Source organism: Pseudophryne corroboree, chromosome 3, assembly GCF_028390025.1.
Source record: "Pseudophryne corroboree isolate aPseCor3 chromosome 3, aPseCor3.hap2, whole genome shotgun sequence".
NCBI classification, from domain to species: Eukaryota; Metazoa; Chordata; class Amphibia; order Anura; family Myobatrachidae; genus Pseudophryne; species Pseudophryne corroboree.
Genome location: NC_086446.1, coordinates 250,378,243 through 250,406,206, shown reverse-complemented (window position 1 = coordinate 250,406,206; position 27,964 = coordinate 250,378,243). Strand labels below are relative to the sequence as shown.

General features: G+C 43.2%; 1 protein-coding gene across 1 annotated transcript in view; it reads right to left on the bottom strand.

Annotated features, from left to right (window-relative positions):
- Positions 1-10,312: 10,312 nt before the first annotated feature.
- Positions 10,313-27,964, bottom strand: part of TSHZ2 (teashirt zinc finger homeobox 2) — a 276,315-nt gene continuing 258,663 nt past the window's right edge. The window contains exon 2 of the mRNA XM_063958982.1: positions 10,313-17,001. Coding sequence (XP_063815052.1) covers positions 13,946-17,001 — 3,056 coding nt within the window. The 3' untranslated portion in view covers positions 10,313-13,945. The remainder of the gene's footprint in view (positions 17,002-27,964) is intronic.

The following is a 27,964-nucleotide window of genomic DNA, read 5'->3' as shown; positions in this document are numbered from 1 at the left end:
CCCCCCTGCAGTGCACATGGTTTTGCCCAACTGCTAACAAATTTGCTGCTACAATGAACTCTGAATTATGCCCCATGTCTCCGCCATCTCTGACCCATACTTGCCTACTGAATGTTAGATGGGATGCAATGACCCGGTTCTCTTAATTACATCACGATGGCCCTGCCCTCTCTTCACGTTTCTGCAGTTCATGGTATCACGCTGCAGGAGACGGGGCCTATTTTTGCAAATCTCCCCAACCCCCAAAGTGGAAACTAAACCCAGCCTTCACTCAATTTACATTCTATTCTTTAATTTACTTATTTATTTGGACTAAATGTCCCTAAATGATGGAGCTGCAGTTATTATCTCTGTAGCTTTTTCCCATTAATCTCACTAGCTGTCAATTCTCAATGTGCTAGCACACAATAGGTGGCTGCATTATCACTGATCAGGAGGTAGTAGCGTTCATAATTCAGTGAGTTACATAGAAATCTAGAATTTGGTGGCAGATAAGAACCACATAGCTCATCCAGTCTGCCATTTAGGGATAAGGTATTAGGGTTAGTTTAGGGGTTATGGTAAAGGGTTAGTTTAAGGGATAGGGTATTAGGGTTGCTTTAGCGGTTTTGATTAGGGTAAGTTGGCAGTGGACCTTTTATTATTACGCAGCGCTGCACATTCACTATTTTAAATGAATAAAGCACTGGTATTCAACATGCGTCCTCCAGCTGCTGTGTTGTAACTACACATTCCCAGCAATCCCTGCCACAATATTGCTATAAGGGCATGCTAAAATTGTGGCAGGGCATACTGGGATGTGTAGTTCCATAGCAGCAGCTGGAGTGCCATATGTTGAATAGTAATAGAGCAATAACAGCTACTCATACAAGGTAGAATCCCACTGTAACATCTGATTCTGTTTAATTGTAATTAAGTTTAAAATGTTTGGATGACAGTGGTGTAAATACAATCGGATGTATGTGGATTGGGAATAGCTCATTGAACAATGTGAATTATAATTATGTAGCGAATGTCTAAAAAAGTTACATTGTAATGTGCAAAGTGAGATAACAGAATTATTGCTCATGTAATCTACAGTATAAAGTGATAAAAAGTGCAGTGGATTATAGAGCATGAAAATATATTTTAATTGGAAGAAAACATCTGACAACAAGGTTTAAAAAAAGCACCAAATTAATTTAGGGCCCTAATTTTATGGATTAGAGTAGTTTATATTAAAGGGTTTGAATGTAGAAGTTCTTACACATCTCAGGAGGGAATGCAGAGTGGTGTAGTCAAGATAACATTGTCAACACAAGAGGTGCTACTGAGGGTGCAGCTATCACAGGTGCAGGGTAGTGGTGGCACCGGTAATAGCCGGTGTGGTCAATGATCCCCGTGTAATCAAAAAGGGTGTATAGCTTTGCTGAAAGGGACGTGGCCTCGCAGAAGTCCACCACCATTCACAGCACATGGAGTGTGGCTTCATGACTCCCCACCCCCCAATAACATCACATTGGGGTCATGCCCAGTATCCCTGCAGATGCTAAGCTGCCCCTGAAGACTCCTTCTCAGTGCTGCAGGATAATGTTACACTGCAGCACCCAGTCACTATGTTGTATAATGTGTACTAGCAGCCCCACAATGTGACATAGGGGCATATTCATCAGGGAAAAATTGTGCAATGAGAATTTTTAGTTTTCAATTCTCATTGTATTCTCATGCCTCAATGAGTAAATTATCACTTTTGAAAAACTGGTCTTCCGGAAAATTGATAATTACCTCTCTGGCTGCAGCTGCGGCTCCCCCTCTGCATCCCCTGCCGGCATTGTGTCCCGCAGCCTCCCTACTGGCACTGTGTGTGTCCTGTGGCCCCCGCTAACCCCCAGCAGTGGCACTAAATCACCGGCTGCAGTGATGATTTTCCCCTCTGGCTGCAGCTGCGGCCCCTGCTCACCACCAGCACTTGTCCCGCTGCACCTGTGGCCCCCCCCCCATCCCTCCCCTGCTGCATAAACTGCAACGCAAACCCCCTTAAAAATAATCAGGGGCTGTTCCCAGGATGGCGATCAGTTTCACTGTCAAACTCCGGAAAAGCATTTTTTCTGGAGTTTGATGAATGGCACAATTTCTACATTCCCTGGGGAGTGCAATAATTGTAACTTTTAAAGGATAATGAATATTCCCCATAATGTGAACTAGGGTACTAAATAAAATTGCTTGATTGTGCAACAAAATATTGGGTTAAGGATCGCATCATTTTTTTCCATGCCATTTCATTTATTTTTTTATTAAAAAAATATTCTGTTGATTTGAAACTCAAATGCAAAGTCTGACTTATTTTAAATATAAGAAAACAAACAATTATGATAAAATACCGTGCGCCGGTAATGGCTGCCTCTGATTTCAGGAAATGGATAGAGAAGTGTCACCCCACACTCCAAAAATCGTTGTAGTCAAGAAAATACCATTAGAATCCAGAGGCGCTCAAAAGAAACACATAAAATAAACATTCATAGGGCATCAAATGTATATAAAAGACCAGATCAATTAAAATCTTTTGGTGAGTCTTAAAAAAAAATAGACTTATATTTTATGTATAAGAGTAGACAATCGCGTTTTTGGGGGGAGCTGAAGTTCCACCAGTATAGATTCTGTATGCCTCTGGTCTTCCTCACCACAATTGGTACCCAAAAAAGAGAGATAAAAAACCTCCAATGGTGCAATATATTTTATTCACTGTGCTGATCATATAACAAGACGGGGATAAGGGTGGTCTCTCACCATTTGAAGTGGTCTACAAGGTAGACAATATCAGCAAGTTTTTAGAGATGGTTATACTTGGGCGTCCCCGGAACCAGCCGTTCAACTCCACAGGTGATGTCCCAACCGTCTCCCTCACAACAAACAAGTCCTCCTCCCGACGAGTTTCGACACAAGCAGTGTCTTCATCAAGGCATGAGGAGGAACTGACATTGTAATCTATATATACCCATCTTAATTTACAAAGGGGCAAACCTATTTCCAGACATGGAATCACTATCATCTAAAATTCCCATTACAATACTAACATTTCACTCAGTTTTTAATCCAGTCCGCATTTTACAGTGAGCCACATGTTCCCGCCAAAGAGGAGAGCCTATCCTCTCCAAACAATAAGTCCCGCCGGCCGGAAGTTGTCACCGCGCCCACGACCGGAAGTGCGTCTTCGCGCCCACGACCGGAAATGCGTCATCGGTAATCCACTCCACCCGGAAACCACGGGTGCACGGCTTCATATGTCCCACCGGAAATGTGTTGTCCATACAGTCTCCTCTCTCTATTGAGAGATTCACCTTTCTCAGCCATATTGGTTTTAATGAAAGTCCACGGTAAAGTCACTTTAGTGAAGGGAAGAAGGGAATCACCTCAGGAGAAGGTGAAAACGCCAAAATAAGTTAAATTCCATCATAAATACTAAAACAATCCTTAATTCCTATAATTTTCCTATTAAGAGGGTTTTAAAATAGATACTTTAAAAGAATATATAGAATCCCTTTCTAGTAAAAAAAAATTTCTTAAAAATAAATAAATTTTTTACAAAAACCATTTCAACTCGAAATCCTTATTAAGTCCTTTAGGGGTGAGGGTGCCATAGTTATAAATCATAGTCATTTCACTTCTGGCTAGTTTGGACCCCAAATCATTTCCCCTACTGTCTCCCCTAATATGTTTCAAACCATGAAAAATTTGTAATGAAAGCCCATGGGCTTTCATTACGAATTTTTCATCACAGCACACGAAGGTCCAACAGATTTTTAGGAAGCACTGGCAAGTGTTAAAGAAGGGGATGATTTACCTTCAAACCCACTGTGTATATTCAGACGGGCCCCTAACCTTAAAACCAAATTGGTAAGGAGCATGTGTCCTGTATCCCCAAAAGGCCCTAAGGTTTTTATAGATGTGGGCTGTGCACGATATGTAAGAAAGTAAAGAATACATTTGGTATGAAAATAACAGAGGTTAAGATCAATAATAAAAAGGTTAAGATAACGGATCTGATCACCTGTCATACTTCAAATGTAGTTTATTGCATCGAATGCACGTGTGGGAAATTTTATATTGGACGTACTGGTAGACCCCTAAAAGTGAGATTAGGGGAACACTTGAGGAATATCACTAAAGGTATAGAAACGCATGCCCTTTCTTTACATTTCAAAAATATCCATAATTGTGATATAGCCCACATCAGGAATTTTTATGGTTTGAAACATATTAGGGGAGACAGTAGGGGACATGATTTTGGGTCCAAACTAGCCAGAAGTGAAATGACTATGATTTATAACTATGGCACCCTCACCCCTAAAGGACTTAATAAGGATTTCGAGTTGAAATGGTTTTTGTAAAAATTTTATTTATTTTTAAGAATTTTTTTTTTACTAGAAAGGGATTCTATATATTCTTTTAAAGTATCTATTTTAAAAACCCTCTTAATAGGATATTTATAGGAATTAAGGATTGTTTTAGTATTTATGATGGAATTTAACTTATTTTGGCGTTTTCTCCTTCTCCTGAGGTGATTCCCTTCACTAAAGTGACTTTACCGTGGACTTTCATTAAAACCAATATGGCTGAGAAAGGTGAATCTCTTAACAGAGAGAGGAGACTGTATGGACAACACATTTCCGGTGGGACATATGAAGCCGTGCACCCATGGTTTCCGGGTGGAGTGGATTACCGATGACGTGGATGGCGCATTTCCGGTCGCAGGCGCGATGACGCACTTCCGGCCGCGGTGACCACTTCCGGCCGGCGGGACTTATCGTTTGGAGAGGATAGGCTCTCTTCTTTGGCGGGAACATGTGGCTCACTGTAAAATGCGGACTGGATTAAAAACGGAGTGAAATATTAGTATTGTAATGGGAATTTTAGGTGATCATGGTTCCATGTCTGGAAATAGGTTTGCCCCTTTGTAAATTAAGATGGGTATAGATAGATTGAAATGTCAGTTCCTCCTCATGCCTTGATGAAGACACTGCTTGTGTCAAAACGCGTCGGGTGGAGGACTTGTTTGTTGTGAGGGAGACGGTTGGGACATCACCTGTGGAGTTGAACGGATGGTTCCGGGGACGCCCAGGTATAACCATCTTTAAAAACTTGCTGGTATTGTCTACCTTGTAGACCACTTCATATGGTAAGAGACCACCCTTATCCCCGTCTTGTTATATGTTCAGCACAGTGAATAAAAGATATTGCACCATTGGAGGTTTTTTAGCTGTTTTTTGGGTACCAATTGTGGAGAGGAAAACCAGAGGCATACAGAATCTATACTGGTGGAACTTCAGCTCCCCCCAAAAACGCGATTGTCTACTCTTAAAAAAGTAGACTTATATTTTAGGTATAAGACTCACCAAAATATTTTAATTGATCTGGTCTTTTATATACATTTGATGCACTATGAATGTTTATTTTATGCGTTTCTTTTGAGCGCATCTGGATTCTAATGGTATTTTCTTGACTACAATTATTTTAAATCTACAATAAACGATTGAGGATGCCAGTTCCTTTTGTCACTTTGAAGTTTTTTCAGAGTATAACATGGGTTCTTCTGTTTTTCATTGAAGGTTACCAACAAATTTGTCCATGTCTAGTTGACAAATGATAGCTACAGGCTGATGGGTTGTTATGGGCAACTTCTGCTCTTGTCCTCCTTTGAAAGTTTATTACACCCCACCCCTTCTTCTTAGCCCCCTTTAGTTTGTAATGGGGTAAAGTGATATCGGATTCATTTGGTTAAAAATATAGTTTGTAGCTGAAAAAGAAAAAAGAAACATGTAAAAATGCTTTTGTTGCAATTAGTTACTGAAACCACTGATGTTACTGGGAGAGACAGGCTTCAGGATATTGGTGCTCTCTCCTTACATGAGCCAGTTAAGAGTCTTAATGTTCTGGTTTCCATCATTTTTCTAGAGCACTGGGGTTTAAGCCTTGAGCAACATCTGCCAACAGCAACATAAATGTCATAAAATGGTCCTATGTAAACACCAAGGTGCAGATTGATAACACAACGGCTGAGAAAGGAGAGCAAGAGGCCAGATGTTTCCACACGGAATCACTAAAAGCTAAAAACTATTACCATTCAGAGACATGTGGACAGGCATAAGATGTATCTTGTTTGGAGAACCGTTGAATGTACTGTAGCATACCGCTCTCATGCTTGTAAGTTACTGATACTAAAACAGCTCTGCCCAGGGAACTAAACAAACTGATGTGATGAAATATAGTCATGTTCTGTAAACTCTGTGTGGCGCATTGTGTAGTAGTTATAGTAAGACATAGGTGGAAGCAGATAATTTCACACGCTCTTGCTTGCACACACATTTACACACACTGGCACATTCTTGGACCGAAATATGTTTGTGCTCACATACTTACTAACTCAGCGTTATCCATAAACCTAAGCATACATCCACAGTCTTATATATATGCACAAGGTAAGATTTGATAATGTCACCGCTGAGGAGAGAGTGGCATAGGGTAGAACCGAGTGTCAGTTTAATTCTTTGACTGCATTCTACCAGAAGAGACCGGGAACAAGCCAAGGTGCAATATCAGAGAGGAACACATCATTTGGGATGAAATGTTCTCTGTGAGGGAATGTAGTGAGATTGTGTGTCTGGAGCGTATTCTGTGTGTTACTGTGCTGAGAAGCAATTGGTGTGTGTGATCAGTAATGTAGGCTAATTCTAATACATTCATAGAAAAAGTGTACATTTGTGATTTATTTGAATACTCTGCACAGGGGTTCCCAACCTTGGTCCTCAAGGCACACTAAAGCTAGGTACACACTGTCGGATTTTTTTTGGTCGGCCCGACAATTGGACAATTTTTCGGGAAATTGTAGGCACCAATATCTGAGCTACACACTAAAAGATTTATTTTTTAAAGTTACCAATTTTCTGCCACATCACACTGCATTTGCATATGTCCGCCCGCAAGTAGGATGATGTAGTGAGAGGAAAACACAGGAAATATGGCCAGATTATTGAGAATACACACACACACACTGCTCAATATCTGGAGATTGTGGCAGATATTTTTGATTTGGGACGATAGACTGGAAAATTGATTGATTTTGTGTGTGGGCAAGATTTTCCAGAATTATGGGTGAGACGCTGACACGATTGTTCGTACACACTACACAATAACTTTGGTCGTTCTTCCAATTATTGGCAAATCGTCCCAATAATTGTATAGTGTGTACCTAGCTAAACAGTTCAGGTTTTAAGGATAGCCATACATCAACACAGGTGACTTGAGGAGTACCTCAGTAATTTTGATTTAACCATCTGTGCTCAAACACGGATATCACTAAAACCTGGACTGTTAGTGTGCCTTGAGGACTGATGTTGGGAAACACTGACTTAGCAAGTATCATCTGTAATGTTGTTATAGGAATTATTAGAACAATGGTTAAGGATATTGGGGAAAAGAATGTTGGTAAAGCCAGCAGATCCTGATAATAGGCCAAAGAGAGATGTACATCATCTAGTTTGGTCTTAACATTGCTATATACCATGGGTCTTCAACCTGTGGCGCTCTAACTGCAGTGCAACTTCATACCCCTTTTCCACTAAAGCACGGGTCTGCAGACCCCATTTGAATAGCGCTCACCAACCCGGCATATTGCCGGGTTGGTGACGCTGCTACTGACGCGGCAGGGGCGGCGCTGGGAGATCACATGATCTCCCAGCGCCGCCCTCCCTATACACTGTGAACGGGAGCCGTGTCGCCTCGACACGGCTCCCGTTCACACTAGACAGCTAGCCGGGTTGAACACGTGTTCAACCCGGCTAGCTACCCGGGTAGGATTCCCGGATCACTTGATCCGGGAATTTGCCGGGAAACCCTTTTCCACTAGGGCACAACACGGGTAAATGCGCGCCCCCGCACATTTACCCGTGTTTCTAAGTGCTAGTGAAAAAGGGGTATAAGTTTCCAGCATGCCCTGCCACAGTTTTGCTATTAAGGCATGCTAAAATGGAGGCAGGGCATACTGGGATGTATAGTTCCACAGCAGCTGGAGGGCCGCAGGTTGAAGACCCATGCTATACACAGTCTCAGCAGCCGAGCTCTGTCTGCCTTCACTTGAATTAGTGTGTTTGGACAATGGCTGTCCACATTTCTGGCTCTCCTTTCTACCATATTTACCACCAGTGTCCCAATCAATTTGGATCAGATTATTATTCGTCCTGGGCGTCATAGTGATCTTCCAGCAAGAGGCCAGTTTATGTGGAGATTTGAGAGCACTGAGACCAGATAGCTACTTTTTTACAGCAACTTTCTATGCCTTAAACAAACAAAAATATCAGGATCTGTTGTTGCTCATTGTACCCGAACACATAAATGACAAAATCCCAGAAGGGTAAATGTCACTTTTTCATAATGTTACAGCTGTTCTATATTACACTACAGGACTGTACCACTCTGAAGTATGGTATGGGGTGGTCTCATGTTTATACCGCTCTGAGGAGGAGGGGGGGGGGGGGGGGGCGGGGACACACGGGACGGGACTCACAAATGTTCTACTAAATATGGAGAGGAGGGTTTCTCATAATTGTACCCAGGGGCGGATTGGGATGGAAAACCAGCCCAGTAAATTTATGGAAGCAGCCCTAATGGAGGTGAGGTCTGATGAGGGGGTGGGGTCTCCTTATAAGGCCTGATTGTATGCAAATATGGATTTCCTTGCATCTTTGCTGCTGCTGTGTCTGATGGGATCCGGTCTCTAGGTCGACAGTAACTAGGTTGATAGGGTTTCTAGGTCGACAGGTCAAAAAGTCGACATGATTTTTTTCACGATTTTTTTTCTTTTTTTGAACCTTCTCATACTTAACGATCCATGTGGACTACGATTGGAACGGTAATCTGTGCCGGGCGAAGCGGTAGTGGAGCGAGCCACCTTGCCCGAAGCATGGCGAGCCATGCGAGGGGACACAGTGCACTAATTGGAGTTCCCGGTCACTCTACGAAGAAAACAACACCAAAGAAACATAAAAAAACTCCTGTCAACCTTTTGACCTCGACCTAAAAACCCTGTCGACCTACTGTAGTTACTGTTGACCAATAGTGGTCGACCTAGATACTGTCAACCTAGTTACTATCTACCTTCCATACCACACAAGTGTCTGATGCCAGGAGCAGATTGGGAACTAAAAGTGGCCCTGTACTATTGTGAAGAAAAGGTCCAACATGGGCAGCACAAGAGGTACAGTATAACATACTGTACCATGTAGCCATGGCAGCATCACTGGATGGCAGAGTTGCTGTACTTCAGAGATGGAAAAATAAAATGAATGGGGACAATGCAGTGTACTGAGGGGGTCATTCCGAGTTGTTCGCTCGCTAGCTAGTTTTAGCAGCCGTGCAAACGCAATGCCGCCCACTTGTATTTTAGCTTAGCAGAAGTGCGAACGGTTGTATCGCAGAGCGGCTTACAATTTTTTTTTTGTGTAGTTTCAGAGTAGCTCAAAACCTACTCAGCGTTTGCGATCACTTCAGACTATTCACTTCCGGATTTGACGTCACAAACCCGCCCAGCCACGCCTGCATTTTTCCTGGCACGCCTGCGTTTTTCCACACACTCCCTGAAAATGGTCAGTTGCCACCCAGAAACGCCCACTTCATGTCAATCACTCTGCGGCAAGCAGTGCAACTGAAATGCTTTGCTAGACCCTGTGCAAAACTACATAGTTCGTTGCGCCCGTACATTGCGCCGCATACGCATAACTGCCGAATTTTTGGCCTGATCGCTGCGCTGCATACAAATTCAACTAGCGATCAACTCAGAATGACCCCGAGTGCGGTGGGCTGCCTATCATGTTAGGGCTGGGGCCACATGACAAAACACAAAACAGGACCCACATACACATCGGCCTACCAGGATTCTTCATGGTGAGCCCTATGGCCAATCTGTCTCTGATTGAACCTAGTTATTATAGCATAACGTTGGTCACACAAATTTACGAAAGCAGAGGTAATATTATTGGATGGGTTTTCTACAGGTGCTCCATACCGTATTAGTAGGTTACTTGGCTTTAGATGAAATTAGCCCTAAAAGTGTATGTGTGTCCACGTGTGCTTTTAGGGAATATTAAGCATTGTGATTTGCAATATGTAGATGCTCTATAAATAACTTAATAACCTTCAATACTCTCCTCCATGCCTCATATCTTTTTCAAGACGTTCACAGTTTACTTCAACAGACACATTGCTGCAAATTAATAACTGGACGTTAAACTCTTTGGTCATTAAAAAATAACAGTTTAATTAGTAGAACAGTAATATTCATTTTTGTTATCATTATAACCTGCTTAAATATGAATAGTTACAGCATTTATATATTACAAACTTAACAGATTAAGTATTCGCCTTAAACAACATATGATAGAACATTTGTATTTAAGTTATATTTGCAAATCAGAGATACATCTTTAGCAAGTTAACATACCGTACAAAATCAACTTCCTGCGCATGTTAACACTTCATAAACAATCCAAGGCATATAAAGAACCTCTCTCTTTTCTTTTTTTTGTGCTTTTTCCCCCAATGCAAATTTATATTGCAGCACTATATACAGTAAGCGTGTCTGTGGCAGCAGAAGCCACGCTTCTCCTTTTATCGTCAAAGTTTTATAGATCTAACCAAGACAATAACGAACCTTAAAATGAATGACCCTACTAGAATATGTAACTAAGCCTTATTTAATGGCGTATTTACCAAATGAGGTGGAAGTACACTTTAATTACATTTTTATGTTGGGCCCACTAATTCTGAAATATGGATGCACAAATAATGATTTGAAGCAAAACAAAACTTTAATTGCATTTATCCCATGTTATAAAAGTTATCTTGTAAGAAGTGTACTGGACGGAGTGCAAACAGAAATAGTTTCCCCCTATTATCTGCAAACCGCAAATGCAATTCTTGGACATCAAGCAAAAAGCTTATATGTTGTATCAAAGTTCTTCTGTATTTTGCAACCCACTAAACCCAACAATTGCACGCACACGGTGGAGTTGGCCATTCTGTGGACTAAACCAATATTTATTAAAATGCCGTTTCACCAGAGTCTCGCTGACACGAGTCATAAAGGCTGGTATTGGTTCACCCCATAAATGTCTACCACCGTTATGTGGATGGTGGGTCTGCTTTATCAAAAGTTGGTCATGTCCTACAAGATCTGGATTCTCATACAATGAAAAAAACCTGTAATGTCTTAAAAACTGTATAGTTTAAAACAGCAAGTGCAACTGTTCTAGTAGCTTAAACTCAGACGGTTATGAATGCTACCAAATTGCTGTAGCAAATGCTGTGCACCCACCTATTGCTTGTTAAAACTACTATGAAACAGTAACATTCACCCAAAAGAAGAATCTTCAAGGGATATTATTTCAAGGGTGCAATGTATTCAATTGAAAATCATACAATTTGTTTTACATTTTTACTGTGATGTTTCGGAAAGTAGCCTTGAAGAATATTGTTCATAATACTAGAATATTGTTTTGGTGGATCTGTGTATTTGAAAACTAATTTTTAACCATGTGAAACATTTGAGAATTTGTCTTTAAACTGTTTTTTTTAGGCCCATACTTTATACAATGAAAGGGAACCCTTTGCCTAGTCTGAATGCTTAGTATCTTTTTGTAATGAAATATATAATGGTATCCAGTTACTTTTCGGTTCTGACAGTGGTTAAACATGGTACTTTTGCAGAATCCAGCACAGGTGTGTACTCACTGACCTATGTCTAGATAACTCCCAGCAGTGATTTTTCAGATGAACATATATTTAAACATTATGTCCAGCAACAAGATGACAAATGTGCACATCCTATAGAATGTATTATGGCTGAACAAAGCTTTAAGTTATTCCTGCAGCACAACAATGATTGTATCAGTAACAAACTGTCCAGCTGTTGTTAGCCTATAGCTGCCATCACTGACGCTGCATTTTAAGTATTACAAAAAAAACCCAAGGCTCAACACTAATCAATGTCTTCCCTCATCATTCTTATGGGGGAGATGTATTAAATATTGGAGAGAGATAAAGGTGTTGTATTAAGCTTTGAAAACAGTGGAGAAGTTGCCCATATCAACTTCAAAGTTGATTGGTTACTACGGGCAACTTCACTACTCTTGACCCTTCTTGGTGCATCAACTGCAAAGTACCAACAAATCATCTCCTAACTCAAACACAGCCTGTAACATGGCAGTTAGAAACTGAGTGGTTAGTACTTTATCTCTCTCCACTAATTCTCTTTCCAAGGCTTGATACATATACCCCTATAACTGCATAGCTGCTATTAGTCCAAACAACAAACTTTTCTTCTGTACCTATTTATCACACTACTCTGATGATGATCTATTTGTTGATGTATGTGCAATGTGCATTCTTCTTTAGATGAAAGTGTTTCTTTGTATCTTTTAAGAAAATCCCAGCATTTGTACTGCTGTCTTTGTCCATTTTGAAATTGATGAATCAGACTTGGATGTGATACAGATTGACAACATATGACAAACAGTTTGTGAAGTACAGACAGTCACAGATATTTTATGCATGGATTCCAACATTACCTTTCTGCATCCTGGGTAGTATTTTCTATTAATAATTTCTTGGGACACTGCTGCGGAGATGTAGCATTAAACATGCTATGTGCAACACCACCATCAGGTCATGCTGACTGAACCTTTATAATAATCTACTTTTTAAAGTTTTCATGTTCATTTTCAATAAATATTAGCACTCTTATCTATCAATGAGTGATAAATTTAACTGTGAGTGATAAATTGCACCAGCCAATCTGCTCCTGCCATTTTTCAAACCCGGCCTGTGACATGGAAGTTGGGAGCTGATTGGCTGGTACAATGTATCACTCACAGTGAAATGTATCTCTCATTGATAAATAAGGGCATAACTTCTGTAGCATAAAGAATAAGAACAGGTGGGCATAACTGTATTTGGCATATTAAGAGGAATGTTATTGTGCAATACTAAAAAGTAAGAACAACTCCGGGGACGAATCTCCAACCCTAGAGATTTTCTGTGGAAGTTATGGTCAGTGACTAAAGCGGTTTCTGCTAACATTAAATGGTGGTGATTTAAACTTAAAACCCAACTTAAATGTATTTTTTTAAATATGAGATTATATGTATTCTATCTTTTCACAAATGCTGGGATAGGCTTCTTGAGAGCCTTAAAATACATGTGTAAAAATACTTAGTAAAAGTACTATTAATATCTAAAGGAACAAATGCACTTTATGGTGTAATAAATAAAACATAAGCAGATAATGGGAGTCTTCATTTTTGTATAGGTATCCTACCATATTTAGTGATACTTCTACTTTTTTGCACGTAATGTCGATGCATTGTACACACTGGTCCAAATGTAATAGAGTGAGCGTTTGAAAAAGTGAGATATTTGGTAAGGTTTTGCAGGTTTTTTTTAAAGTGGCAATCATTTACACAACAAGATCAACCTGCTTTTTCAGTGTAAATGATTGCCACTTTAAAATAAACTGAAAAACCTTACAAAATCTCTCACTTTCTGAAACTCTCACTCTATTGCATTTGGCCCAATGTGTTACGGTGTTGGAATGTGGCACTTTGGGTCTCATAACCTACTGAAAATGTATTTGTCGCAGTGTATGTAAATTAGGAGTAATGCAATTCTATAGAGTACGGTTTAGTAGCAGCTTTTTAAAAAAACAAAAAGAAAAAACAAAGGAATTACATTTCTGTATGTCATGGGAGCTGCCCCACCCAAAAATAATAGAAGTAGACCAGTATATACATCAACATATACCCTTATACTTCAGGAAATGTACTACTTCTATGAAAGCACTTAAGCCTGTTCTGTTGGTTTCATAAACTGTACAGTCACAAAAAGAAATAAAAGTAAGAATACACGCATCATTTACAGTCTATTCCTCATCAACTTCGGCTACAAACTGTGAATGATGTTCCGGGGACTTGCTGTGTGTTTTGCTTAAGTGCAGCTTAACTGCATGCTTGCTGGCAAATGTCCGACAACACAATTTACATTTAAACTTACAGTCTGTATCTTCTTCTCCCGTTATGGACTGAGGTGACCGCTGAACAGCCACCCTAGAGATTTCCTTCTCTACCTTGGTTTGCTGTTCAACTGCCAGCCTATTCATATCTTTCATTTGGAACCCAAGATGGGTCTCTAGGTGGTTTATATAACTGGAAGGGGTTCTAAACTGAGAAGCACAGTCACTACAATAAAACACAGGGTGGCCTTTGTCCATGTTTTTCAGAAATTTTGTCCCACCAGTCTTTCTAAGCTGATATTTTACATTGGCCAACCAGTGGCTGATTGTAGTCATGGAAAGTCCTGTAAACTTAGAAATCTGCATCCGTTCTTGAGGTCCAAGGTCCGATAATAAATATTTACCCTCTGAAGTCTGGAAAAGACTTGAAGCAAATTGGGCTTGTAAGATGAGGAGATGTTGAGGATTCCAGTTAGATTGTCTTCCCTTTCTTTTATGCAAGGATGAGACCTCCGCTGAAACTTCTTCAAAGCGCCTGGTATCCATCTCTATTTTTATGGATGCCATTCTTGCAGAAGCGACATGCTTTGGGGTGGTAGCTTTTGGAAGAATTTTAACCATATCAGCTATGTCAGACAAAGCATGCTTCTGGGGTGGAGAGGTGCATGACTGGGCCTTAGCTGACTCTACTTTCCTATTCTTAGATTTGGTAAGATCAATTGGTTGGTCATTGGTTTCAAATAAATAGTGACCAGCAGACCGTCGTGGAGTTGGACATACAACTGTTTTTTCTATACGTGCCACAGGAGGCTTCTGGAACATAGTAATTAGACTTGTGGGATTTGAACTGGCTGCTGGCCTTAATGACTCAGATGCTTTGCCTAGGTGATTGTTTAATACAGACTGTAAAGCGCTGAGAGGATTCACACATGGAATGTCAGGGGAATGATTTGCTGAACTATGTAGTGCAGAACAGTCGTCACTGCCCAGAGAAGGCTCTATGGGTTCCAGGAATTTAGTCTTTTCCTCACAAGTTTGCTTTGTTTTCTCCTCACGTTTTGGGGAGCTGGGGTCTTTTCTTGTTGCCTCATAAAAAGATTCTGTTTTTGGTGAATCCTCATTTTTATCTACCTGCATCACCTCCATCTTCATGATCTCTTTTGTCTCTTCTTTTTCCATGTCCATGTCTTCGGATTCCTCTTTCACTTGGGTAGATTGAGATTCTGGTGGCGTATTTGAAGGAAGTGGCACAGATTTACACTTTGGAGCAATTGGCCTAAATTTATTGGAGAAGCTGGGTCTCATTTGCATTACTTGAGAACCAAGGGAGACTGAAGGTTTCATGACATCTGAAATTTGGTACGCAGCATGGATGCTGGGATAAGCACTCCAGCTTGGTGTTCCATTTTGGGCTTTGTTAATAGCAGAAGTTACAGTGTTTTCTAGAGATTTCAAAATGTCTCCACCTTCCTTGGAACCATCTTCCAAATCTTCTTCCCGAAGGTACTGGTATTTCAGTGTCGGATCTAGGGGCTTTTCCAGAACATCTTCATGTTCTTCACTAGTGTCTGTTTTTTCATCTTTATTAGCATCTTCTGAATTATGCACTACTTTACATTCTTTACTGGTCACAGTTTCCGATGCGGATTCACCCGAGGGAGAACTTGCTGATGGCTTTGACGGACTGTCACCTGATGGTGAATCCGATAGTGACTGCATCTTTTCTACAGCTAGGGGGTCCAAAACCAACTGTTTACCCTTCTTTGAGGCTGAATTAGTAACTTTCAAGAAATGTCCAGTGACCATCATGTGTGTTGTAAGTTGTTGCAAAGTGTCATGTGAACTCCCACATTCCATACACTTCAGTATTTGAGATTTACAGGCTTCAAACTGCCAAGTGTAGCTGGCACCATTCTGATATCCATATCGATTGTTGGAGGACAGCTGGGAATTTGAGTTCTTCGTTGTGGAACAGTGATCTACAAAGGAACCCGTGGTTGAATCTGGTGAGCATGGTCGAGTCACTTCAAACACCCGTTTCTTTGCAGAGGAGACCATTTTTGATGAGATGCTTGGAATGGGTTCCTTTAAAGGCACTTTTTGGTAGTGTTTTGTTTTAATCATGTGAACACTTAGATCTTGGAGAGAATCAAATGAGTCACCACAAAACATGCATTTTAAGACTTTCTGTGCATCCTCCTTGTCCATGTCCTGAAATGCCCTTTTCCGGGGTTTTGAAAAATTAGCAGGTCTGTGCTTGTCTTTCTTGTGGTTATCATCTTGGTAATGGCCAGTTTCATTCATGTGCACAGTTAATTCCACCAAGGTGTCATAAGCAGCGCTGCACTGTCTGCAACGGAATCTACTTGCTCCTGTGAAGACTGTGCCGTACATTTTGGTGTTTTGTCGGTACAACTGAACAGAACTGAAGAGGTTTGGTTTAGAAATAGATTTTGTAGGAAAATTTTGCTGTAAACTTTTAGATAGTGCATCTTGATGCCAATCAAACTCTCCTTTAGTGGTTCCATTACGGTTGTCACATACTTTTCTTTCTGTGCGAGGCATCTTAAGACTTAGTCCCAAACTTGTCCAGTACGAGTCAGACAATATGTTGGCATAGGCCATCTTCATTTTATCCATGCAATCGTTTGCCTCTGGTTGGAGCCTGGGTAGGGGGTCTGTTTTTTGGTCCTGAGCATCTTTAGAAGATATGCTTTTTACATCAGTAACCTGATCACTGGCATCACTCACCAAGGATTCACTTTCCCCGTCTTGATTGCATATGTGACTAGCTGGAGAATTTTGGAAACTGATGCTTGTTTTCGGGTCTCCCGCTACCTCTTGTTCTTCATCTGTGGGCGAGTAAGTGCTGTCCTGTAGCGGAGTGGCAGAGTTGCTGTCATCATCTTCCTCCTCTTCATCTTTTACGCTATCACCCTTCAAATCTTCTTCTTCTTGGAAATACCCTAAATATGGAAGAACACAGAGTACAAACTTAGTACAAAGTCTCTTTAAAATCATAGAACACAAAATACTTTCATAATATCGGTGTTCATTCTGTTTTCAAAGACACAAACCCTGTCTGCTTGTTGGCTCTCACTGACAGTCCTTCTTTCAATAAGTATGTCCCAAATATTATACAAAATCAATACATCTAAAAAACTAAAATTTGAGAGTTAGTTCTAACATGTATTTGTAGAAGATGCCGGATTTTATTAGCTATTAAACTCGAATTATAGATTAATCAATATAAAAAGTAGTTACTAATAACATTTAAAAATATACATGTCATTTTCCACCAACTTGACTGTAAATTCAGTGTCAGATATATCAATTACAGCTACTATGCTTTATCCTTCGAATTCAAAAAGATTCTGAGAGCAGCGCCAGTCAATATCCATTATGGTTAAATCAGTTCTATAAGCCAAATTGGTTTGTAGGTTTAGCTGTCCTTTCAAATATTTGAGATGGGGAAGCATTTTGTCTGTGCACATGATACTTCCTATCTGCATACCTGTGTAGGGAAACTACAGAAAGCTTAAACCATATGGTTGTGGTAAATATGCAAGCCTCAAATGACAAAAGCTATAGGGCATTTGTGAAATTATGTAGCTCAAAAAGGTAAACTGCGAGATCTAGGATAATTTTATCATATTTTTGGACAGCCTAATGTGGTGTATACACTGGAACAACGGACCACCCGAGTGGTAAGGGTTATGGCACAAACAATACTGTGCCAACACACTTACCAATTGCCCATACTATACGTCTGTCAAGAAGAACTAGTTGTAATGTATTTTGCACTGGTTCCTGTGGTCCGAATATGGGCCCCTCATTCTGAGTTGATCGCTCGCTAGCTACTTTTAGCAGCCGTGCAAACGCATAGTCGCCACCCATCGCCTGTGCAGCCGAGCGGTACAAAAAATAAGATTTTACTTACCGATAAATCTATTTCTCGTAGTCCGTAGTGGATGCTGGGGACTCCGTCAGGACCATGGGGAATAGCGGCTCCGCAGGAGACAGGGCACAAAAGTAAAAGCTTTAGGATCAGGTGGTGTGCACTGGCTCCTCCCCCTATGACCCTCCTCCAAGCCTCAGTTAGGATACTGTGCCCGGACGAGCGTACACAATAAGGAAGGATTTTGAATCCCGGGTAAGACTCATACCAGCCACACCAATCACACTGTACAACCTGTGATCTGAACCCAGTTAACAGCATGATAACAGCGGAGCCTCTGAAAAGATGGCTCACAACAATAATAACCCGATTTTTGTAACAATAACTATGTACAAGTATTGCAGACAATCCGCACTTGGGATGGGCGCCCAGCATCCACTACGGACTACGAGAAAAAGATTTATCGGTAAGTAAAATCTTATTTTCTCTGACGTCCTAGTGGATGCTGGGGACTCCGTCAGGACCATGGGGATTATACCAAAGCTCCCAAACGGGCGGGAGAGTGCGGATGACTCTGCAGCACCGAATGAGAGAACTCCAGGTCCTCTTTAGCCAGGGTATCAAATTTGTAGAATTTTACAAACGTGTTCTCCCCCGACCACGTAGCTGCTCGGCAGAGTTGTAATGCAGAGACCCCTCGGGCAGCCGCCCAGGATGAGCCCACCTTCCTTGTGGAATGGGCCTTGACAGATTTAGGCTGTGGCAGGCCTGCCACAGAATGTGCAAGTTGAAATGTGCTACAAATCCAACGAGCAATCGTCTGCTTAGAAGCAAGAGCACCCAGTTTGTTGGGTGCATACAGGATAACAGCGAGTCAGTTTTCCTGACTCCAGCCGTCCTGGAAACCTATATTTTCAGGGCCCTGACAACATCTAGCAACTTGGAGTCCTCCAAGTCCCTAGTAGCCGCAGGTACCACAATAAGCTGGTTCAGGTGAAACGCTGACACCACCTTAGGAAGAAACTGGGGACGAGTCCGCAGCTCTGCCCTGTCCGAATGGACAATCAGATATGGCTTTTGTGAGACAAAGCCGCCAATTCTGACACTCGCCTGGCCGAGGCCAGGGCCAACAGCATGGTCACTTTTCATGTGAGATATTTCAAATCCACAGATTTGAGCGGTTTAAAATGTGATTTGAGGAATCCCAGAACTACGTTGAGATCCCACAGTGCCACTGGAGGCACAAAAAGGGGGTTGTATATGCAATACTCCCTTGACAAACTTCTGGACTTCAGGAACTGAAGCCAATTCTTTCTGGAAGAAAATTGACAGGGCTGAAATTTGAACCTTAATGGACCCCAATTTGAGGCCCATAGACACTCCTGTTTGCAGGAAATGCAGGAATCGACCGAGTTGAAATTTCTTCGTGGGGCCTTCCTGGCCTCACACCACGCAACATATTTTCGCCACATGTGGTGATAATGTTTTGCGGTCACCTCCTTCCTGGCTTTGACCAGGGTAGGAATGACCTCTTCCAGAATGCCTTTTTCCCTTAGGATCTGGCGTTCCACCGCCATGCCGTCAAACGCAGCCGCGGTAAGTCTTGGAACAGACCTGGTACTTGCTGAAGCAAGTCCCTTCTTAGCGGCAGAGGCCATGAGTCCTCTGTGAGCATTTCTTGAAGTTCCGGGTGCCACGTCCTTCTTGGCCAATCCGGAGCCACGAGTATAGTTCTTACTCCTCTACGTCTTATAATTCTCAGTACCTTGGTTATGAGAAGCAGAGGAGGGAACACATACACCGACTGGTACACCCACGGTGTTACCAGAACGTCCACAGATATTGCTTGAGGGTCTCTTGACCTGGCGCAATACCTGTCCAGTTTTTTGTTCAGGCGGGACGCCATCATGTCCACCTTTGGTCTTTCCCAACGGTTCACAATCATGTGGAATACTTCCCGATGAAGTCCCCACTCTCCCGGGTGGAGGTCGTGCCTGCTGAGGAAGTCTGCTTCCCAGTTGTCCACTCCCGGAATGAACACTGCTGACAGTGCTATCACATGATTTTTCGCCCAGCGAAGAATCCTTGCAGTTTCTGCCATTGCCCTCCTGCTTCTTGTGCCGCCCTGTCTGTTTACGTGGGCGACTGCCGTGATGTTGTCCCACTGGATCAATACCGGCTGACCTTGAAGCAGAGGTCTTGCTAAGCTTAGAACATTGTAAATTGCCCTTAGCTCCAGTATATTTATGTGGAGAGAAGTCTCCAGACTTGATCACACTCCCTGGAAATTTTTTTCCTGTGTGACTGCTCCCCAGTCTCTCAGGCTGGCATCCGTGGTCACCAGGACCCAGTCCTGAATGCCGAGTCTGCGGCCCTTTAGTAGATGAGCACTCTGCAGCCACCGCAGAAGAAACACCCTTGTCCTTGGAGACAGGGTTATCCGCTGATGCATCTGAAGATGCGATCCTGACCATTTTTCCAGCAGATCCCACTGAAAAGCGTGAAATCTACCGAATGGAATCGCTTCGTAAGAAGCCACCATTTTTCCCAGGACCCTTGTGCAATGATGCACTGACACTTTTCCTGGTTTTAGGAGGTTCCTGACTAGCTCGGATAACTCCCTGGCTTTCTTCTCCGGGAGAAACACCTTTTTCTGGACTGTGTCCAGAATCATCCCTAGGAACAGCAGACATGTCGTCGGAAACAGCTGCGGTTTTGGAATATTTAGAATCCACCCGTGCTGTCGTAGAACTACTTGAGATAGTGCTACTCCGACCTCCAACTGTTCTCTGGACCTTGCCCCTATCAGGAGATCGTCCATTTTCTTTGAAGAAGAATCATCATTTCGGCCATTACCTTGGTAAGGACCCGGGGTGCCGTGGACAATCCAACCGGCATCGTCTGAAACTGATAGTGACAGTTCTGTACCACGAACCTGAGGTACCCTTGGTGAGAAGGGCAAATTGGGACATGGAGGAAGCATCCCTGATGTCCCGGGACACCATATAGTCCCCTTCTTCCTGGTTCGCTATCACTGCTCTGAGTGACTCCATCTTGATTTGAACCTTTGTATGTAAGTGTTCAACTATTTCAGATTAAGAATAGGTCTCACCGAGCCGTCTGGCTTCAGTACCACAATATAGTGTGGAATAATACCCCTTTCCTTGTTGTAGGAGGGGTACTTTGATTATCACCTGCTGGGAATACAGCTTGTGAATTGTTTCCACTACTGCCTCCCTGTCGGAGGGAGACGTTGGTAAAGCAGACTTCAGGAACCTGCGAGGGGGAGACGTCTCGAATTTCCAATCTGTACCCCTGGGATACTACTTGTAGGATCCAGGGGTCCACTTGCGAGTGAGCCCACTGCGTGCTGAAACTCTTGAGACGACCCCCCCCCACCGCACCCGAGTCCGCTTGTACGGCCCCAGCGTCATGCTGAGGACTTGGCAGAAGCGGTGGAGGGCTTCTGTTTCTGGGAATGGGCTGCCTGCTGCAGTCTTCTTCCCTTTCCTCTATCCCATGGCAGATATGACTGGCCTTTTGCCCGCTTGCCCTTATGGGGACGAAAGGACTGAGGCTGAAAAGACGTTGTCTTTTTCTCCTTTATACGGCAATACTTCCATGTGCCGTTTGGAATCTGCATCACCTGACCACTGTCGTGTCCATAAACAACTTCTGGCAGATATGGACATCGCACTTACTCTTGATGCCAGAGTGCAAATATCCCTCTGTGCATCTCGCATATATAGAAATGCATCCTTTAAATGCTCTATAGTCAATAAAATACTGTCCCTGTCAAGGGTATCAATATTTTCAGTCAGGGAATCCGACCAAGCCACCCCAGCGCTGCACATCCAGGCTGAGGCGATCGCTGGTCGCAGTATAATACCAGTATGTGTGTATATACTTTTTAGGATATTTTCCAGCCTCCTATCAGCTGGCTCCTTGAGGGCGGCCCTATCTGGAGACGGTACCGCCACTTGTTTTGATAAGCGTGTGAGCGCCTTATCCACCCTAAGGGGTGTTTCCCAACGCGCCCTAACTTCTGGCGGGAAAGGGTATACCGCCAATAATTTTCTATCGGGGGAAACCCACGCATCATCACACACTTCATTTAATTTATCTGATTCAGGAAAAACTACAGGTAGTTTTTTCACACTCCACATAATACCCTTTTTTGTGGTACTTGTAGTATCAGAAATATGTAACACCTCCTTCATTGCCCTTAACAAGTAACGTGTGGCCCTAAAGGAAAATACGTTTGTTTCTCCACCGTCGACACTGGAGTCAGTGTCCGTGTCTGTGTCTGTGTCGACCGACTGAGGTAAAAGGACGTTTTAACGCCCCTGACGGTGTTTGAGACGCCTGGACAGGTACTAATTGGTTTGCCGGCAGTCTCATGTCGTCAACCGACCTTGCAGCGTGTTGACATTATCACGTAATTCCTTAAATAAGCCATCCATTCCGGTGTCGACTCCCTAGAGAGTGACATCACCATTACGGGCAATTGCTCCGCCTCCTCACCAACATCGTCCTCATACATGTCGACACACACGTACCGACACACAGCACACACACAGGGAATGCTCTGATAGAGGACAGGACCCCACTAGCCCTTTGGGGAGACAGAGGGAGAGTTTGCCAGCACACACCAAAAACGCTATAATTATACAGGGACAACCTTTATATAAGTGTTTTTCCCTTATAGCATTTTAATATATATAGTCATATCGCCAAATAAGTGCCCCCCCTCTCTGTTTTAACCCTGTTTCTGTAGTGTAGTGCAGGGGAGAGCCTGGGAGCCTTCCCCCCAGCATTTCTGTGAGGGAAAATGGCGCTGTGTGCTGAGGAGAATAGGCCCCGCCCCCTTTTCGGCGGGCTTCTTCTCCCGTTTTTCTGAGACCTGGCAGGGGTTAAATACATCCATATAGCCCCCAGGGGCTATATGTGATGTATTTATAGCCAGAATAAGGTACTATCATTGCTGCCCAGGGCGCCCCCCCCAGCGCCCTGCACCCTCAGTGACCGCTGCTATGAAGTGTGCTGACAACAATGGCGCACAGCTGCAGTGCTGTGCGCTACCTTATGAAGACTGATAAGTCTTCTGCCGCCGGTTTCTGGACCTCTTCACTTTTCGGCATCTGCAAGGGGGTCGGCGGCGCAGCTCCGGGACGAACCCCAGGGTGAGACCTGTGTTCCGACTCCCTCTGGAGCTAATGGTGTCCAGTAGCCTAAGAAGCCAATCCATCCTGCACGCAGGTGAGTTCACTTCTCTCCCCTAAGTCCCTCGATGCAGTGAGCCTGTTGCCAGCAGGACTCACTGAAAATAAAAAACCTAACAAAACTTTTACTCTAAGCAGCTCTTTAGGAGAGCCACCTAGATTGCACCCTTCTCGGCCGGGCACAAAAATCTAACTGAGGCTTGGAGGAGGGTCATAGGGGGAGGAGCCAGTGCACACCACCTGATCCTAAAGCTTTTATTTTTGTGCCCTGTCTCCTGCGGAGCCGCTATTCCCCATGGTCCTGACGGAGTCCCCAGCATCCACTAGGACGTCAGAGAAACATCTTGTGCAAAACAAGACCAGCCCTGTAGTTACTTATTCTGTGTGATGATTGCTGCAACGAAGGTCCCGGAAATTTGTCAGATACCCGCCCTGCAAACGCTTGGACACGCCTGCATTTTTCGCAACACTCCCAGAAAACGGTCAGTTGACACCCATAAACACCCTCTTCCTGTCAATCTCCTTTCGATCGGCTGTGCGAATGGAATCGTCGCTAGAAGCAGTGGAAAACAACAATGCTCTTTGTACCCATACGTCGCGAGTGCGCATTGCAGATCATACACATGCGTAGTTTTGCAGTTTTTTTTAATGCTCTCTACGCAGCGAACAACGGCAGCTAGCGATCAACTCAGAATGACCCCCCTGGTCAGTCATTCGGTTGTGTGTACACACAAGCCGCTTTGAACAATGTATCTGCACAATCTATCGTATCTGCCGTGAAGCATTTCTGATGCGTTGTATCTGTGAAAGACTATATATCATCCAGTGTGTACCCAGCATGAGGTCGAAGGTGGCCACTTCACCCAAAAATTCTAGGCTGAAAACAACTTGTGCTTTTTATGTGTTAACAAAATTTCTAGATGACCCCAGTTGACCCGAAACACATGTTCAAACAGTATTTTATTAAATACACTTTATTTCAAATTAATTTTAAATGATTCTTTATTACATAAGATGAAATTGACAGAGGTTAAATTAGATCTTCTATTAATTAAAGTAAAGGTTTAATTGTTATCCACACAAAACAATCTATATTTATTCCATAAGCATGTTTTCTGCCTCTAGATAAGCACTCAGCGTTCTGAGCTAGAGATAGAGAAAAATGCATCTTACAGCTTTGAAGTTGCTGTGTATATGCCATTCCAGTTCAGTCTACATCAGACAAATGTTTAGTGTATCACAGAAAGCCACAAAAGCAAGAATTTCATCAATATTTCACAACAGCCTTGGGGAAATTGTAGATTGCAATGCTGTAGGGCAGCTAATGGAATCACACACTAGGGTTTTGTACATTTAAAATAAGCATCTATTGAGAGGAAAAATCTCCTGCACTTTGTAATAGCAAACAAAAGTGTAAATTGGGAAAACATGATTAAATCTCCAATAACGTTATTCCATGTCAATCAGATAAGTCATTTCAGTAATGTTATTTCTTTTAATACCATTACAATTGTGAAAAGTAACACAAATCACAGTTCAGGTAGATGAATAATTAAAGATGATTCTTTTTATATATTATATATATATTTTTTTGTATCTATCAGAAGTTGAGTATTTGTATGTATTTTATTTCTCAGGGTTTCAGCTGCCACAGGCTCATGTTTCCAGGCTGGAAGTTTTGGACAGAAGATGACTTGTATTGATGATCACTGAAATGTGTTGTGAAGATCAAGGTATGAGCAGACAAAAAGGTTTTCTTTTATTATATACTAGTGGCAGCTCCAGAGGTGGCGCTGCAGCGCAGTGCAAAATTCATATAGGGGTATATGCAATTCACGGCGAATCGCGGCAATTTTTCGCCGTTTTTTAATTCGACTTAATTCGACAGGTGAATTCCGGAAGGTGGCTGCCGGAATTCACCATATTCAATGAAAAACGGATTCGCCAGAACCGCGGGCGAAAATCGGCCGATTTGGCGGATTTTGCCGCGATTTTAAAAAACGGGAAAAAACCCGAAAAAAAAAATGGCGTGGGGTCCCCCCTCCAAAGCATAACCAGCCTCGGGCTCTTCGAGCTGGTCCTGGTTCTAAAAATGCGGGGAAAAATTGGGCAGGGATCCCCCGTATTTTTAAAACCAGCACCGGGCTCTGCGCCTGGTGCTGGTGCCAAAAATACGGGGGACAAAAAGAGTAGGGGTCCCCCGTATTTTTAACACCAGCATCGGGCTCCACTAGCTGGACAGATAATGCCACAGCCGGGGGTCACTTTTATACAGTGCCCTGCGGCCGTGGCATCAAATATCCAACTAGTCACCCCTGGCCGGGGTACCCTGGGGGAGTGGGGACCCCTTCAATCAAGGGGTCCCCCCCCAGCCACCCAAGGGCCAGGGGTGAAGCCCGAGGCTGTCCCCCCCCCCATCCAATGGGCTGCGGATGGGGGGGCTGATAGCCTTTTGTGATAATGAAAAGAATATTGTTTTTTCCAGCAGTACTACAAGTCCCAGCAAGCCTCCCCCGCAAGCTGGTACTTGGAGAACCACAAGTACCAGCATGCGGGAGAAAAACGGGCCCGCTGGTACCTGTAGTACTACTGGAAAAAAAATACCCAAATAAAAACAGTACACAGACACCTTGATAGTAAAACTTTATTACACACTACCGACACACACATACTTACCTATGTTGACACGCCGACTGCCACGGTCTCCGACGATCCGAGGGTACCTGTGAAAAAATTATACTCACCTTCCAGCGTCCAGAGGTACATCCACGTCCAGAGTATAATCCACGTACTTGTTAAAAAAACAAACCGCAAATACCCGCTCCATACCGGACTGAAAGGGGTCCCATGCTGACACATCAGACCCCTTTCTCCCGAATGCCGGGACATCACGTGACTCCTGTCACTGAAGTCCCTTTAGCCAATCAGGAAGCGCTACTTCCGTGGCGCTCACCTGATTGGCTGTGCGCTGTCTGTGCTGTGACAGCGCATCGCAAAGCCGCTCCATTAGTTTCAATGGTGGGAACTTAGCGGCTAGCCGGGGGGTTACCCGCGGTCAGCCGCTGACCGGCGGGTGACGTCACCGCTAGCCGCTAAGTTCCCACCATTGAATATAATGGACGGGGCTGTGCGATGCGCTGTCACAGCACAGACAGCGCACAGCCAATCAGGTGAGCGCAACGAAGTTGCGCTTCCTGATTGGCTTTAGAGACCTTTGTGTGACAGCTGTCACTGACAGGTCTCATTCGGGGTAAGGGGTCTCATGTGTCAGCATGGGACCCCTTTCAGTCCGGTGGTCCGTGTGTTCGTTTTCTTTTTTTGCCAAGTACGTGGATTTATCTCTGGACCCTGGCTGAGGTGAGTATATTGATCTTTTCTTTTCAGGTATCCGTGGATTCTACATGGAGAAGAGGACCGATGTCGGCGTGTGAACATAGGTAAGTATGTGTGTGTCGGCAGTGTGTAATAAAGTTTTACTTGTCACGGTGTGTGTGTACTGTTTTTATTTGGGTATTTTTTTCCAGTAGTACTACAGGTACCAGCGGGCCCGTTTTTCTCCCGCATGCTGGTACTTGTGGTTCTCCAAGTACCAGCTTGCGGGGGAGGCTTGCTGGGACTTGTAGTACTGCTGGAAAAAACAATATTCTTTTCATTATCACAAAAGGCTATCAGCCCCCCCATCCGCAGCCCATTGGATGGGGGGGGACAGCCTCGGGCTTCACCCCTGGCCCTTGGGTGGCTGGGGGGGGGACCCCTTGATTAAAGGGGTCCCCACTCCCCCAGGGTACCCCGGCCAGGGGTGACTAGTTGGATATTTAATGCCACGGCCGCAGGGCACGGCATAAAAGTGACTGTCCAGCTAGTGGAGCCCGATGCTGGTGTTAAAAATACGGGGGACCCCTACTCTTTTTGTCCCCCGTATTTTTGGCACCAGCACCAGGCGCAGAGCCCGGTGCTGGTTTTAAAAATACGGGGGATCCCCTGTCAATTTTTCCCCCGCATTTTTAGAACCAGGACCAGCTCGAAGAGCCCGAGGCTGGTTATGCTTTGGAGGGGGGACCCCACGCCATTTTTTTTTAGGATTTTACCGTTCCAGCAATAAAGAAATAAAATAAAAAAAAATAATATTTTAAAAAATATATAAATTATATTTGTGCCTCCAAAAAAAAAAAAAAAGTACCTAATCCCTTCTAATATAAATAGATATGCTATTCCTAAAAAAAAAAAAACACCAAAAAAAACATGTTTAAATTTTTTTTTATTGTTTTCACCCTCCAAAGTGTGGCGGATTGAAAATGACGAATTTGCTGTCTAAAAGCACTGCTGTCGAATTTCCAAACTGGAATTGAATATGCTTTGGTCGAATTGCAGCACTTGTATCATTGCAGAAAAGTCGAATTTGCAAAAATTCGAATTTCAAAAAGTCGAATTTTGAAAGTCCGTTTTTTGGTCGGAAAGCACTGAATTGCATAGGCAAATTTTTTTTTTGGGCGAAAATGACCCGAAATTCGACAATTTCGGGAATTCGACCGCAATTGCATATACCCCATAGGGATCTACACCAACTGCCACTCCAAACGCTGCCAAACATTTATCTCTGGGACTCGCTGGCAGTTGGTGTGGCTTCCCTATTTGAGTTTTGCACTGTGCTGCAGTCCCACCTCTGCAGCCGCCATTGTTACAACTAGCAGCAGTGAGACAAGAAAGCTGGTTGTGTTACTTGTGTAATGGCTGTATCCACCATATAAGAGCATAATGACATGTCTAAGCCACTGACCAGTGGAATTTTTGGTACTAGGATTCTTAGTA